At 45.7% G+C, this 13,432-nt stretch overlaps 1 protein-coding gene across 1 annotated transcript in view; it reads right to left on the bottom strand.

The window, feature by feature from the left end:
- The window catches only part of OTULINL (OTU deubiquitinase with linear linkage specificity like), a 44,178-nt gene that overhangs the window by 16,773 nt on the left and 13,973 nt on the right, over positions 1-13,432 (bottom strand). The window contains exons 2-7 of the mRNA XM_055422250.2: positions 5,436-5,595; positions 5,316-5,347; positions 5,125-5,216; positions 4,082-4,231; positions 1,892-2,020; positions 738-1,007 (exon numbers count right to left, since the gene is read on the bottom strand). Of these exons, the coding sequence (XP_055278225.1) occupies positions 738-1,007; positions 1,892-2,020; positions 4,082-4,231; positions 5,125-5,216; positions 5,316-5,347; positions 5,436-5,595 (833 nt within the window). The remainder of the gene's footprint in view (positions 1-737; positions 1,008-1,891; positions 2,021-4,081; positions 4,232-5,124; positions 5,217-5,315; positions 5,348-5,435; positions 5,596-13,432) is intronic.

Here is a 13,432-nt window from a genome sequence, read left to right as displayed (position 1 = left end):
CTGATTTCCAACTTTTTTTAAAAAATCATTTTAAATGAATTAATTTTTATTAAAGTGTCAGGTAATTCTGAGTACTTCCTAGGAAAGCAAAGCAAAACAAAGCCCTTTTGCTACGGGGCATAGAAAAGCATTGTCTGGACTTTCAGTTTCAATAACTTATGTTTACCTGCACTAAGTAACCACATGCTTTCCCAAACGTTATCTCAGTTCGCAGTTGGACTTCCTGCCAGGTAACCTCTGTAGTGGGAGAGCCTGTTCCCACCTGAGAGGCAGTGTGAAGGTCAGACAGGTGCCCGGCACTGCTGCTCGCTAGCCACCGAGCTGCGAAGACACAGCAGCTGGCATGGGGCAGGAAGGCTTGTATCACTCTTCCTGACTGGATGGGGGTAATATCCACCCACCACCTCTTTGTGGGATTCCCGGGTGGCTCAGTGGTAAAGAATCCGCCTGCCAATGCAGGAGACCCAGGTTCGATCCCTGGTCCAGGAAGATTCCCTGCAGGAGGCAATGGCAACCCTCTCCAGTATTCTTGCCTGGAGAATTCCATGGACAGAGGAGCCTGGTGGGCCACAGTCCATGGGGTCGCACAGAGTCGGACATGACTGAAGCAACTCAGCACGCAAGCCACTCTTTGCAGCTGGTTTTATCGCTGCTGACGGTAAACTGCAATCACCTACATGCTGAAGTATGGCCAACACTGTCCTTCATCAGACACACGATTCTTCTGCCCCGTTTACCTGCTCCAGTCCACATGTGTCACCGACAGAATTCAGGTGATTCATCATGAAGCTTAAGGGGTCAGATGAGGTTTCCCGGGTAAACAGAAGTTGAAAAAGACTGGGGATGACCTTTTTGGTCTTCATTTGTTCATAAACCTCAGTGACTTGATAGAGCATGATGAACTTCAGGGCTTCATAAAGTTTATATTCCAGGAGAGCGTCAGAAAAAAGGATGTTGCACATACTTCCTCTCTTGTGATAATCTTTAATTCCACTAAATTCAGTCCACTAAAAACACAGATGTTAAGTGAAACTTAGAAGGGAAAGGTCAATTCATACACCATTGCATAATCTTTAAAGTACTTGTAAAACAAACCAGGGATTAATAGGGGGACCCATTAACTTTTCACTTTATATCTTTTGACACTGATTGTTGTAACTCTAAGTATTAATTACTTTTACAACAACAAAGTAGTTTAAGTATTTTTTCAAAAATACACTGTCTACTAAGTAGAACACTAAAGAGGTCAGGCTCCTAAAGCTACTTCTAAGGATGTCGGATTACACAAAGGATAGTCCAGTGACAAAGAGTACTAATTAGCATTCTTCACCGCTAGCTGTGTGCCAGGGTGGAGTATAAAGCAATCTATGGGTTTCTGTTCATTAAATCCTCATAATAACGGTACAGGGTTGAGGTTATTCATTAGTTTTACAGATCAGAAAGCCATGGCACTGAAATGGCATTTCCCAAGGAGGACTCATTTCAACAATCTAAAATCTGTGTCTAGTAAAAGGCAGCAAAAACTCTTTAGTCAAATGATAACATCTGTGCTGTCCCCAAGTTACTAACAGGGTGCATTCCAAAGGGCATCTCCCAGTGTCTTGTCTGGACCTCACGCCACATTTTTCTAGAAAAACAAAAGTATGTGATTGTTAAGGGTGGCTGGCTAGTTAGCCAAAACTGGCCTAACAACCGTGTACAACAACATTGCTCTCGATCATTACTTGGGAGGAGAACGAAGAGCAGGAAAGGAAATGGTCAGTTACTAGACGAGTGTTTCTGCTGCACTTCCTTCTCACAGGACACAGAGCAAAATGCCTGACATGGGAGGCAAGCAGCTGCTTGTGGGATGCACACTTTTATTCCTTGTCTTTTTCCCCTGGAGACTCACCTGTGTTTTCAGTAATTCCACACATTTGCGTAATTTTCCAAACACATTGGAACCTGTATACTTCTCAGGACCAAAACTGTACTGCTGGATCCAATTACAACCTTGCGAAAATAGCAGTTTTTCTGGAAGCTTGAAAAGGAAGTAGATGCCAACAGTGGTCAGTATCTCAGCATGTCTGACACACAGCTCAGAATATTGCACAGCGGGTAATCTTATCTCATTCAGAAGTCTTCAGTGTAAAAGACTGTAACGGCAGTTAAGTAAAACCTAGTCTTTTTAGATTTGTGGATTGATTTGGATCACCTTCTTGATTCAGTTTCACAACAGATGAAAACATCAATGAACACTATGTCTACAGAAACAATCTTTTTACATAAAACACTTCCCAGACTTCCTAGGTATATCCATTTAGAAGTTATGTTTAACCAAACAGCATTGGAGTAATTCGCCAACATGGATCATAGAAGGACGCTTCCTGTGGTTCAAACCTAGCTCTTCACTGGTCTGCTGGGAGGTTACTCAACCAGCGCTAGTTATGTTACCTCTTAGCGCATCCTCCACTGTAAATGAAGGGCAATCTTATCCATTTTTCAGGACTCCTGTTGGATTAAATATGATCATGGAACGCGTAAGAATCTGATCCATTGTGGGTATCTGATCCATCTTCCACCCCGCTGAGCTTGTGGAGCCCAGGATCTCGGCTATGTTCTCTGTCCTCAGCAACTAGCAACAGGGCTGGCACGCGGCATACGCTTGACAACTGCTACGTTAGACTAAACACCAATAAAACAATTCTAAATAAAAGGTGTTAAGGAAACAGACCGTGTGGAGTTATATATATGCATACACTTTATATTTCTTTGCTTCTCCATCCTTAAATGTGCATCTGTGGTTAGGCATATCGTTGCTGTTGTTTAGTCGCTAAGTCATGTCCGACTCTTTGTGACCCTATGGACTACAGCACGCCAGGCTTCCCTGTCCTTCACTATCTTCTAGAGTTTGCTCATGCTTATGTAATAGGCATATTACATTCAAATAAAAATTAAGGTCATTCATCAAGAATAAATTGCCTGGCACTGTCAAGAAAATGAAAAAAAAAAAAGATAAGGCACTGGCTGGGAGAAAATCTTTGCAAATGACATATCTGATAAAGCACTTGTATTGAGAATATATAAAGAACCCTCAAAACTCAATTTACAAAATTGGGCAAAAGATTTAAACTGAGACTGCTGCTCCAAGGAGGTAATGTGGGTGGCAAATTAGTACCTGAAAAGATGCTCAAAATCATTACCTGTTAGAGGAATGCAAACCAAAAGCAGTGACACAAATGCACCCTTATTAGAATGGCTAAAAAGCAAACAAAAAACCTGAAAATGTAGAAGAACTGGAACTCACACATTATTGGTGGGAAGGCAAAATGGCAGAGCCACTTAAGAAAAGACTTGGTAGGTTCTTATAAAGAAAAACCTATCATGAGACCCAGCAGTCTCATTCCTAGGTATTTACCCTAAAGGAATGAAAACGTACGGTCACACAAAATCCTGAACGGGAATATTTCTAACAGCCTTATTCAAGCTGGAAGCACTCCACATATTCTTCAACTTATGCATGAATGGATAAACAAGATGTCTTCTATTCATATGAAGGAACACCACTCTACAATAAAAGCACTGAACTACAAATCCATGGAACAATACAGGTGATCGGCAAATGCATTATGCTAAGTGAAAGGGGCAGATTCTAAAGTCTACACAATGGGTCATTCCAATTCTCTGACATTCTGGAAAAGACAGAACTAAAGGGACAGAAAACATATCAGTGGATGCCTGGGGTGAGAGACGGATTGACAAAAGGGGATATGAGGGCCTCTTTGGGATGGAGTTTACACGCTGTGCTTGTCAATGCTCAAACAGCCAGAGCAGGAAAGTGGATTAAAGGACCACTTTACTTACAAAAGACAGACGCCCTTCTCAAGAAAAGATGCTGGCATTCAAAATGAAATTGAGCATGACTATCTGAGATGATTTCTTTGCAAACTGGCATGAGAGACAGAGGACTGAGCTAAAGGACCTTCAGTCTCCTGACACCTTGTGTACAATACAAAACCACCTGCAGGAGACCCCGGACTCTGTGCTGCAGTTCCCATCAGCGTGACTTTCGCCAAATTTCCAGCGTGAGGACCTAACGTACCTTCACGATATCTTTTTCTTTCATCCAGGATGGGAAAGCGAGGCCCCGGCTGAAGATCTGAAACAGCACCGACCTCAGGGCGTCGTAGTTGTCTCTCCTGACTTGTCGAACACATTTAATATGCCGGCGCCAAAACAGCTCCTCGTAAGCCTATTGGCACCAGAGGAAAAAGTCGTTCTTAATTCTGCTGGACAAGAGACTAAAGGAAGCTAATTCATGGCATCTTTAGCAAGGCGCTCCTCCCAAATAAAGTGGACAACAGAACCAGTATGGGTTATGGATGCGACCACGTGTCATTTTCAAGTGACTTCTGTGTGTACAGAGTCCATGTGATGCTATTTTAGTTGATAACTTCCTGGAAGCCAAGTCAGGGAAGGTCAGTGTGGGGAGAGGATGGCTGCAACCTGACTGCAGTGAAAACTATTATATGTACTTTTAAGTCCATGCTAAAGAGCAACTCAAAAGTACTTCTTCTTTTTCCTTTTTGACTTTTTTTGGCTTTTGCTAGTGACAAGGTTGGACAACACAGCTGGGGATGTCTACCAAGACTGGTCTGATGGAAAGTTCTAAAAAAATCCTCAAAATATTTCATGTCAAGGTGCCTGATCCCTTCAAGGACAGAAGTCTCCAATGCAAGTGCAGATTAAAAATATATCTTTATTTATTTGGTTGCGCCACCTCTTAGTTGCAGCATGTCTAGTTCCCTGACCATGGATTGAACCCGGACCTCCTGCATTGGGAGTCTTAGCCACTGGACCACCAGGGAAGCCCCCTGCAGATGTTTTAATAGCCCTGGCCAGGAGAGAGCTGAAAAGGGTACAATGCTCAAGTGTCCTGAAATTACAGGCCTAATTTACCCAAGTCCTCAAAGGCCCCAGTACTAAGTGAAAGGCCTGAAGGTGATGCCTAGCAGTTGTTTGGCTTTTAACTGCAGCCACAAGTTGTTCCTGGCTCCATAGTGGTAAAGCATAGTGGAATGCAAGTTTCCTGATTTTTACACACAAATTCTCCATCCACCACGACCTGAATAAACAGACACACACCTTCCTCATCAGCTTGGCATGGGGTGTCTCTCCTTTCCACTCTCTTGCACAATAACTGAGTAAATCAACTTCCGCCTCCACGCTGAGGTTCCCTGAACCAAATCGAAAATACACGGTGGTGAATTTTCCCTTCCCTTTTCCTTCTTGAACCCTCTCTTAAAATAAGTAAACACAGGCGTGAAAATATTTACTTTTGAATCTTCTCTGCAGATATCCAATCCACCTAAAAGATAAAGGGGAATAATAACATCAAAATTCTATTTTGAACAGCAAGGGCATTTTTGAAATTTAAAGATGATAGAACCACATACCATTTCAGCCGGTGCCCTAAATACAGATGCAGCCTTCTGAAGTAGCAGAGGATGGCTGCCAGAAATGAAACTGCCAAGGTCACCGACCCCTTCACCACTCTCCATGCGGTATCTAAGGCTTGGCTGGAGACTAGTGTCCAGGAGTGAACTTGGTCATTTCCTACAAAAATGTAATAATAATACTGTAGCACGGAACTATAGTCAACATCCTGGGATAAACCATAATGGAAAAGAATATAGAAAAGTATGTATATATGTGTATAACTGACTCACTTTGCTGTACAGCAGAAATTAACACTATAAATCAACTAGACTTCAATAAAAGAAAAACATGAAGTACAATTACACAAGCCTGCTTTATTTAAGGGGAAGAAAATACACTGGATAATTTTACCTGTAAAGAGTCATCATTGATTTAGATAGACATTTTTAGAGCATTTAAAAATTCAATCTAAATATTGAATAATCAGTGTCATACATATCTTTGTCTTACAAAATTCAAGAGGAATTGGGAACATAAGCAGCATGGGTTTCAGAATCCCTCAAAGCTGAATATAAAACCCGTCTTCCCCTGCTTATTCAGCTGTGTGACAGTGGGATCCTCCACTTCTTTGACCCCAGATTGTCTTAACTATAAAATGAGAGTGAAAATACTGACCTCGCTGGACAACGAGGGAATGAAATTAGTTAAGAAACAGCACAGTGCGCCTCACCCTGTGTAGAAGATCTGTTAAATCCAAGAATGATCAAGAGGGTCTGCTCAGCACTCAGCCATAACCCTGGGGACCTCAGGCCGTGCCCCCCCGACCCTGCCCACGCTGATACTCCTCGGTCATGACAGGCCATGACACAGGGCATCACCTGAGTACAGGACGAGGCTCAGACTGCAGGCACGGAGAGGGACATCGTGTCCAGAAAGGGGGCCACTTAGAAGAGACGTGCGTGGACCTAGGTGTGCAGCTTACGGGGTCCACTACGATTCCACATGTGACCAGAGAGATAATTCATTGGCCCGGAGAGCTCAAACTGGGAACTTGCAATATTTTACTATCTGCAACAGATTCCTAATTGTATTATGTTCGAAGATGTAAAATTCCGAAGTACAAATGAGGATGAGAACTTTTGAATAGTCACCAAACTTCCTGGGGTTCATTGTGAAACAGTTCCCTCCCTTAGTAAAAAAAAGTCCAATGATTAACTGGAGTCAAAGCCTCATGGATTTGGAATTTACAATTTTAATCATAAGCAATAAAGTTGATATACATTCTCTAGAAGGAAATATATATACTCTCAATAAAGAAAGGGTACATCACATACCCTTTAAGATGTTTTCCCCATGCTAACATCTTACAAAACTACTGACAAGTACATTTTCAAGAGCAGGTACGTATCTGTTCAGAACAATTGATTAGTTGCTAATTATATATTTACTCTTGCCTAGACACTTATGAAAAATTTTAATGAATGGTTTCAAAATGTAAGCTGTAATGCATTTGCACCTATAAGGTAAGATTTTTACTAAAAACTCTGAGGAATTCCTCTGAAAGGATGTGTAACTTCACAGCATAAAGGCAGATCATCACATGTGCAGTCACTGACCGGGTGACAAGCGTTTGGATTGTCTCTGCACTTTTCACTCTTACAGTCCTGTAGACTCATGGTGTCTTTTAGGATAATTTCTAGAAGAGGGAACTCTGGGTCCAGATGTGTGCACACTTCCAGCTGTGACAGATGTTGCCAGAATGCCTCCCAAAGCAAATCGTCGGTTAACACTCCCGCCACACAGACGAGCCTCCGTTTCCCGAAAGCCCAGGACTGGGCTTTTCTCACGGTAACACAGTCACCTTTCTTCTTCCATGAAGAGCCTTTTAGAGCAGCGGTCCCCAACCTTTTTGGAATCAGGTTTCATGGAAGAATTTTTTCCACAGACTGGGGAGGGGGAATGGTTTGGGGAAGATTCAAGCACACTTACTGTGCACTGTATTTCTGTTATTACATCAGCTCCACCTCAGATCCTCAGGCATTAAACCCTGGAGGTTGGGGACCCCTGTAGAACATCTGCCTACATCCCACTGGGTCGTCCTGGTTTTCTGTGGACATGGAGTGCTTGCAGGCCCTGGGCCGGGGCCTCCATTGGGTACGGCTCTCATTGGTCACAGACTCCAACCAACATACTGCATTCTTAAAAGGTACTGCCCAGCCCCATGGGGCGTTTGATTTGAGATCCCTGAAATGGGAGCTTCTCCTGAGCCTGAGGCCTCTCAGCAGCTGCCAGGACCTCCATGGGGACCCACCACAGACTACGGTCTCCTCACTCCTCACACCGTACATACACGCATGGACTTCCCTAGCCTCCTGCCCTAATGCTCAAAATTAAACCCTGCCTCCAAACTTGGAGAAAGGACCAGTTGATCAACTTATCAGAAAAAATCATGTGAGGGCTAAATAGCCCCTTCTCAGGAAAAATGGGAACAGCAGCCTAAAGTCCTTGTATTCGTTCGGCCCAGGGCACCCACAGGTGTCGGTCAACAGCTCAGACCAAGAAGGGCCAGGGAGGGGACCGTGGGCGCTGCTGTGGGCGCAGCAGGACTCGGGCTGTTCATGCAGCTTCATATGCAAACGTTATCAGGAATGCGGCTTCTCAGTCAACACAGGGTTTTAGTAGGAAAAAAGTATGATTTTTAATTAAAGTAACTAAAAGAGCTACAATTGGAGCTTTGTGCCGGACTCTGTGGCAAGTGTTTTCTAGGAATTGTCTCATTTGCTCCTGCCCTGGTCCTGTTGTACACAGGGTGGGGACTCCATGCCCCCAAGTGTCTGCTCCTTAATCCTGGGGGGCAGGGCAGGAGCCCCAGTGCCAGGATGCAGGGAGCGCTGTTACCGTTACCCTGGTAACACGGAGCCCCCTCTTGGAGCTGCTGGACGGTTGAAGGGAATATTGAGCTCGCGGTCAGGCGCACAGGAAGTACCCAGCCCATGTTCATTATTATTTTATCACCTGAGGACACTTCGAGGGAGAGAAAGATTAAATAACCCGCAGAGCTGGAGTCCAAAACCGGGCAAGGTCACGCTGGGCGCTGTTTTTGCTCCCCTACCTGCCTCTGAAGGACAGAGTTGAGTGGACCCGTAATCAGCTCTGCTACAGCAAGTGGAAAATAGACTCTTTTAAAAGAAAAAAAAAAAAAAAACATTATCCTGTAACAGGATTACAACTCCAAATGACTGACACAGAGAACACCACAAGTGGGGCGCCGAGCAGAAGACCAGCATGATCACAGCTTTGATGGTCTCGTGAGTCAGATCTCATTTCCCCAAAAGCAGCTGAGAGGGGATAAGATCTGCCACGTCAGACTCTTCCCGGGATCCCCCCGGGCCAGCCAGACAGACGGAAGGCAGCACCCGCCCGTCCCACTTCCCCTCCAATAGCTGGCACCCTCCCAAACGAGCTGGCCTTTGGGGGGAGCCCCCTGGACTAACAGGAACAGAAGCTCCACCATCGGGGAGCCAGTCTTTCAACATAATCAACAAAGGAGGCAGAGTGAGGTCAGGAACAAGGGGAACTGGGGGACGGGGAGGGTTCTGGCAGTGAAGGAAAGCGCTGCCAGGAATTATGGATTTGATCCTTTTTAAGGCTCATCAAGAGATAAAAATGAGATTTCTTTTTAACACTTATTGGCCGGACCACCTGGGTGGTGGCTGAAAACGAGGCAATATATAAGGCATGGGGCATTTCTGTGACGCTGGAAAGTGGGTGAACTACGTCTCATGAATTCCCCACAACCCCATCCTCAGCATTACCACCTGTGGAGACCCCATTTCCGCCCCCCCACCACACACACACACACACACACACATGCCCGGAAGGAACACCCAGGGAGCTGTGAGATCTCCTTGGGTGACGATGCCAGAGCCTCCTGCAGCCCAGAGTGTGGCCATCTTGACACTGGCATCCCACCTGTGACCGATGAGACCACTACGACTGAAAACATTAAAAGCTGCTGGATTTTTTTTTTTTTGGTGGTAAAATTCTACTTAGAATTTTTTTTCCATTTGCTAAAATGTACCAAAACTGAAATAATTCAAACAGGAAACCAAAAAGAAAAAAACAAACCTGAAAACAAAACTTAAAAAGACACAGAAGAGCCGGAAACATGAGTGATGACACTGACGGCACTTTTGCCCTGAGGTTCAGGCTCACTCTTCTGGAGACCCCCAGGGTCTGGCTGGCCTCCTACCTGCGGTGGTGCTGGGGCTGAGCGGGCCCTCCAGTCCTCCATCCCGTCCACTACCCCCAGGTCACCCCCGGTCGTCACTCCCCCCACCGTCAGCTCCTCTGCCCCCCGGGGCTGGCCCACTGACATGCTCCTGAAGCAGAGGAGGCAGATCAAGGGCTACAGAGCAGGCCTGCAGGGAGGGTGGAAGCTAGGGCTAAGCTACAAGACAGAAAAGGCAGTTTAATTTAGATGTTTGAGACAGATCATATGGTAAGATCACCTTGTTAAAAACTTCAAAGTCCTGCCTTACAGTCAATGGAACTCTGCTTCTTGGATGGCATCATCAACTCAATGGACACAAATCTGAGCAAACTCCAGGAGACAGTGAAGGGCAGGGAAGCCTGGTGTTGCAGTCCATGAGGGAGCAAAGAGTCAGACAACAACTGAGTGACCGAACAACAACCCTTGGAACTCTGCTCAATGGGATGTGGCAGCCTGGATGGGAAGAGAGTTCGGGGGAGAACGGATACATGTCTATGTATGGCTGAGATAGTTCAGGGGAGAACGGATACATGTCTATGTATGGCTGAGTCCCGTCGCTGTTCACTTGAAACTATCATGACATTGTTAATTGGCTATACTCCAATTAACCCAGAAAGCCGGGAGGAACCAAAGAGCCTCTTGATGAAAGTGAAAGAGGAGAGTGGAAAAAGCTGGCTTAAAACTCAACATTCAGAAAACAAAGATCATGGCACCTGGTCCCATTGCTTCATGGCAAATAGATGGAGGAAAAAAGGAAACAGTGACAGATTTTATTTTCTTGGGCTCCAAAATCACTGAAGATGGTGACTGCAGCCATAAAATTAAAAGATGCTTGCTCCTTGGGAGAAGAGCTATGACAAACCTAGACAGCATATTAAAAAGCAGTGACATTACTTTCTGACAAAGGTCCGTCTAGTCAAAGGTATGGTTTTCCCAGTAGTCATGTATGGATGTGAGAGTTGGACCATAAAGAAAGCTGAGTGCTGAAGAATTGTTGCTTTTGAACTGTGGTGTTAGAGAAGAGTCTTGAGAGTCCCTTGGACTGCAAGAAGATCCAACCAGTCCATCCTAAAGGAAATCAGTCCTGAACATTCATTGGAAGGACTGATGCTGAAGCTCCAATCCTTTGGCCACCTGATGGACAGGGAGGCCTGGTGTGCTGCTGTCCATTTGGGTCGCAAAGAGTCAGACACGACTGAGCAACTGAACTGAACTGATACCCCAATACAAAATAATTTTTAAAAGCCCTGAAACTTCAAGGTCAAAATGACTTTTAAACTTAAAAAATACATCAGCTATTTCTATCAGCTTCAAGGCCATATTCTGGTTAATTAGCAAGAGACTGGCCAAGAGAAACTGATGGGTTAGGAAGCAACCAGGGAGCAGGGGTGGGAAAGGCCCCCCGCCCCAGGACGTCCCTGCAGGCTCTCTGTCGCAGGGCCGGTGGAGGGGTGGGGTTGCCGCAGAGAGGAGTCAACTGAGGCCACGTGGTTCGGGGGACAGGAAGGGGCCCCAGAAGCCCCTCTCTCCTGCCCCTCACCCCTTGGTTATTCTTCTTCCCACCCTGGGCTGGGAGCTGGACTGGCAGGCAGTGAAGTGAAAAGACACCATCTCTGGCTCCAGGAAGTTCAGGGTCCAGTGGCACAATGCCCTGATGCTGGGAAAGGTTACTTGTCAGCTTGTCTAGGCCCCCAGTTTACATGTCCTGGTGTCGGGGCCCCGCCAGGACTCAGAATAGCACAGAGTCCTCATGCTGTCTGCCCCGGTGGGTCGCCTCTCTCAGAGCTGAGTTCTGAGACATAAAGCAAAATGTGGTTTGTTTGTCCAAAGGAATAAATGAAGCAATGTGGAAACAGAATGATAAACACACAGAACAAATCTTGTTAGATCATCAAGGTTTCTGAATAGTCTGGAGCCCTGGGAGACTGCTGGAGATGTTCAGAACGTCAGCACAGAGGAGTGACAGCCTGGGTTTGTAACAACCAGCACAGCTTCAGGCTCATGCAAAACCACAGGTTATCTGGTTGTTTCTGTGTCAGTTATGGGGGAGATAGAACAAATATCCTCTTCACAAATCTTGGGAATGGTGAGGTCCAAAGACTTTCTACATGTTTGGATTTCAGGTATTATTCCTGCTTAAGAAACAACAGACTTCCACTTAGTAAAGTTCTATAACCAACGACGACAAGATCAGTATCACTGAGGAAGAGAACCGCCAACGTGCAAGCTTTTTATCTTGAAAGTCGTGACCAGTGAGTCACAGGACCGTAGCCCTGTGAGACAACTGACTTCACGCTAGGTGCACAGTCCACATCCCACAGGACTGGGCACATCTACCCCAGGCTCCTTCCTGCCAACCCAGAGTTCAACAAATGCAGCAGGAAACGCTCCTTGACAACACCAAGAGGACTGTTCAGCTCAGTTCAGTTGCTCAGTCGTGTCCGACTCTTTGCGACCCCACGAATCGCAGCACGGCAGACCTCCCCGTGCATCACCAACTCCCAGAGTTCACCCAAACTCATGTCGAGTTGGTGACGCCATCCAGCCATCTCATTCTCTGCCATCCCCTTCTCCTCCTGCCCCCAATCCCTCCCAGCATCAGAGTCTTTTCCAATGAATCAACTCTTTGCATGAGGTGGCCAAAGTACTGGAGTTTCAGCTTCAGCATCAGTCCTTCCAATGAACACCCAGGATTGATCTCCCTCAGGATGGACTGGTTGGATCTCCTTGCAGTCCAAGGGACTCTCAAGAGTCTTCTCCAACACCACAGTTCAAAAGCATCAATTCTTCGGCGCTCAGCTTTCTTCACTGTCCAACTCTCACATCCATACATGACCACTGGAAAAACCATAGCCTTGACTAGATGGACCTTGGTTGGCAAAGTAATATCTCTGCTTTTTAATATGCTATTTAGCTTGGTCATAACTTTCCTTCCAAGGAGTAAGCATCTTTTAATTTCATGGCTGCAATCAGCATCTGCAGTGATTTTGGAGCCCCCCAAAAATAAAGTCTGACACTGTTTCCACTGTTTCCCCATCTATTTCCCATGAAGTGATGGGACCAAATGCCATGATCTTAGTTTTCTGAATGTTGAGCTTCAAGCCAACTTTTTAACTCTCCTCTTTCACTTTCATCAAGAGGCTTTTGAGTTCCTCTTCACTTTCTGCCATAACGGTGGTGTCATCTGCATATTTGAGCTTATTGATATTTCTCCCAGCAATCTTGATTCCAGTTTGTGCTTCTTCCAGCCCAGCATTTCTCATGATGTACTCTGCATATAAGTTAAATAAGCAGGGTGACAATATACCATGTTTTTAATAACATCTTAGCTCAGTATCTTCATGTACTGGGTGCATCATTAGCGTGTTCAATGCCACCTATCACTCGAATTATCTAACCTTCTGGAGGGGGCTTAAAACCCACCCAACTACAAAAACACAGAAGCAGTAGGTGGGCTAGGCTCCAGGAATCCCAGAACTCCAGGTCTCGGCACCCCACCAGGCAGGTGCCCTGGCCCGGCCCCGGTGGAGACAGCAGGCTGGCGGAATAAGCCTAGGACCCAGTCCTTATTCTGTCATTTTCTAGCTGCAGAACCTCAGATGAGTCATCCCCAAGAGTCTCCCCAACAGTGGAGACCAACAGTGATGCGGGAGGCTGGTAATGAGACGCAGGAAGCCCCGAGCGTGCTCAGCACACACAGGCCGTGAATCTGTGTAAGCTGTCGGCTGAGCCCCTCCACGT

The sequence above is a fragment of the Moschus berezovskii genome, chromosome 18 (assembly GCF_049115385.1).
Source record: "Moschus berezovskii isolate FMDL1 chromosome 18, NW_MosBer_1.0, whole genome shotgun sequence".
NCBI lineage: Eukaryota > Metazoa > Chordata > Mammalia > Artiodactyla > Moschidae > Moschus > Moschus berezovskii.
Note: the sequence above shows the minus strand (reverse complement) of the source record. Positions and strands in the feature narration are given on the sequence as shown.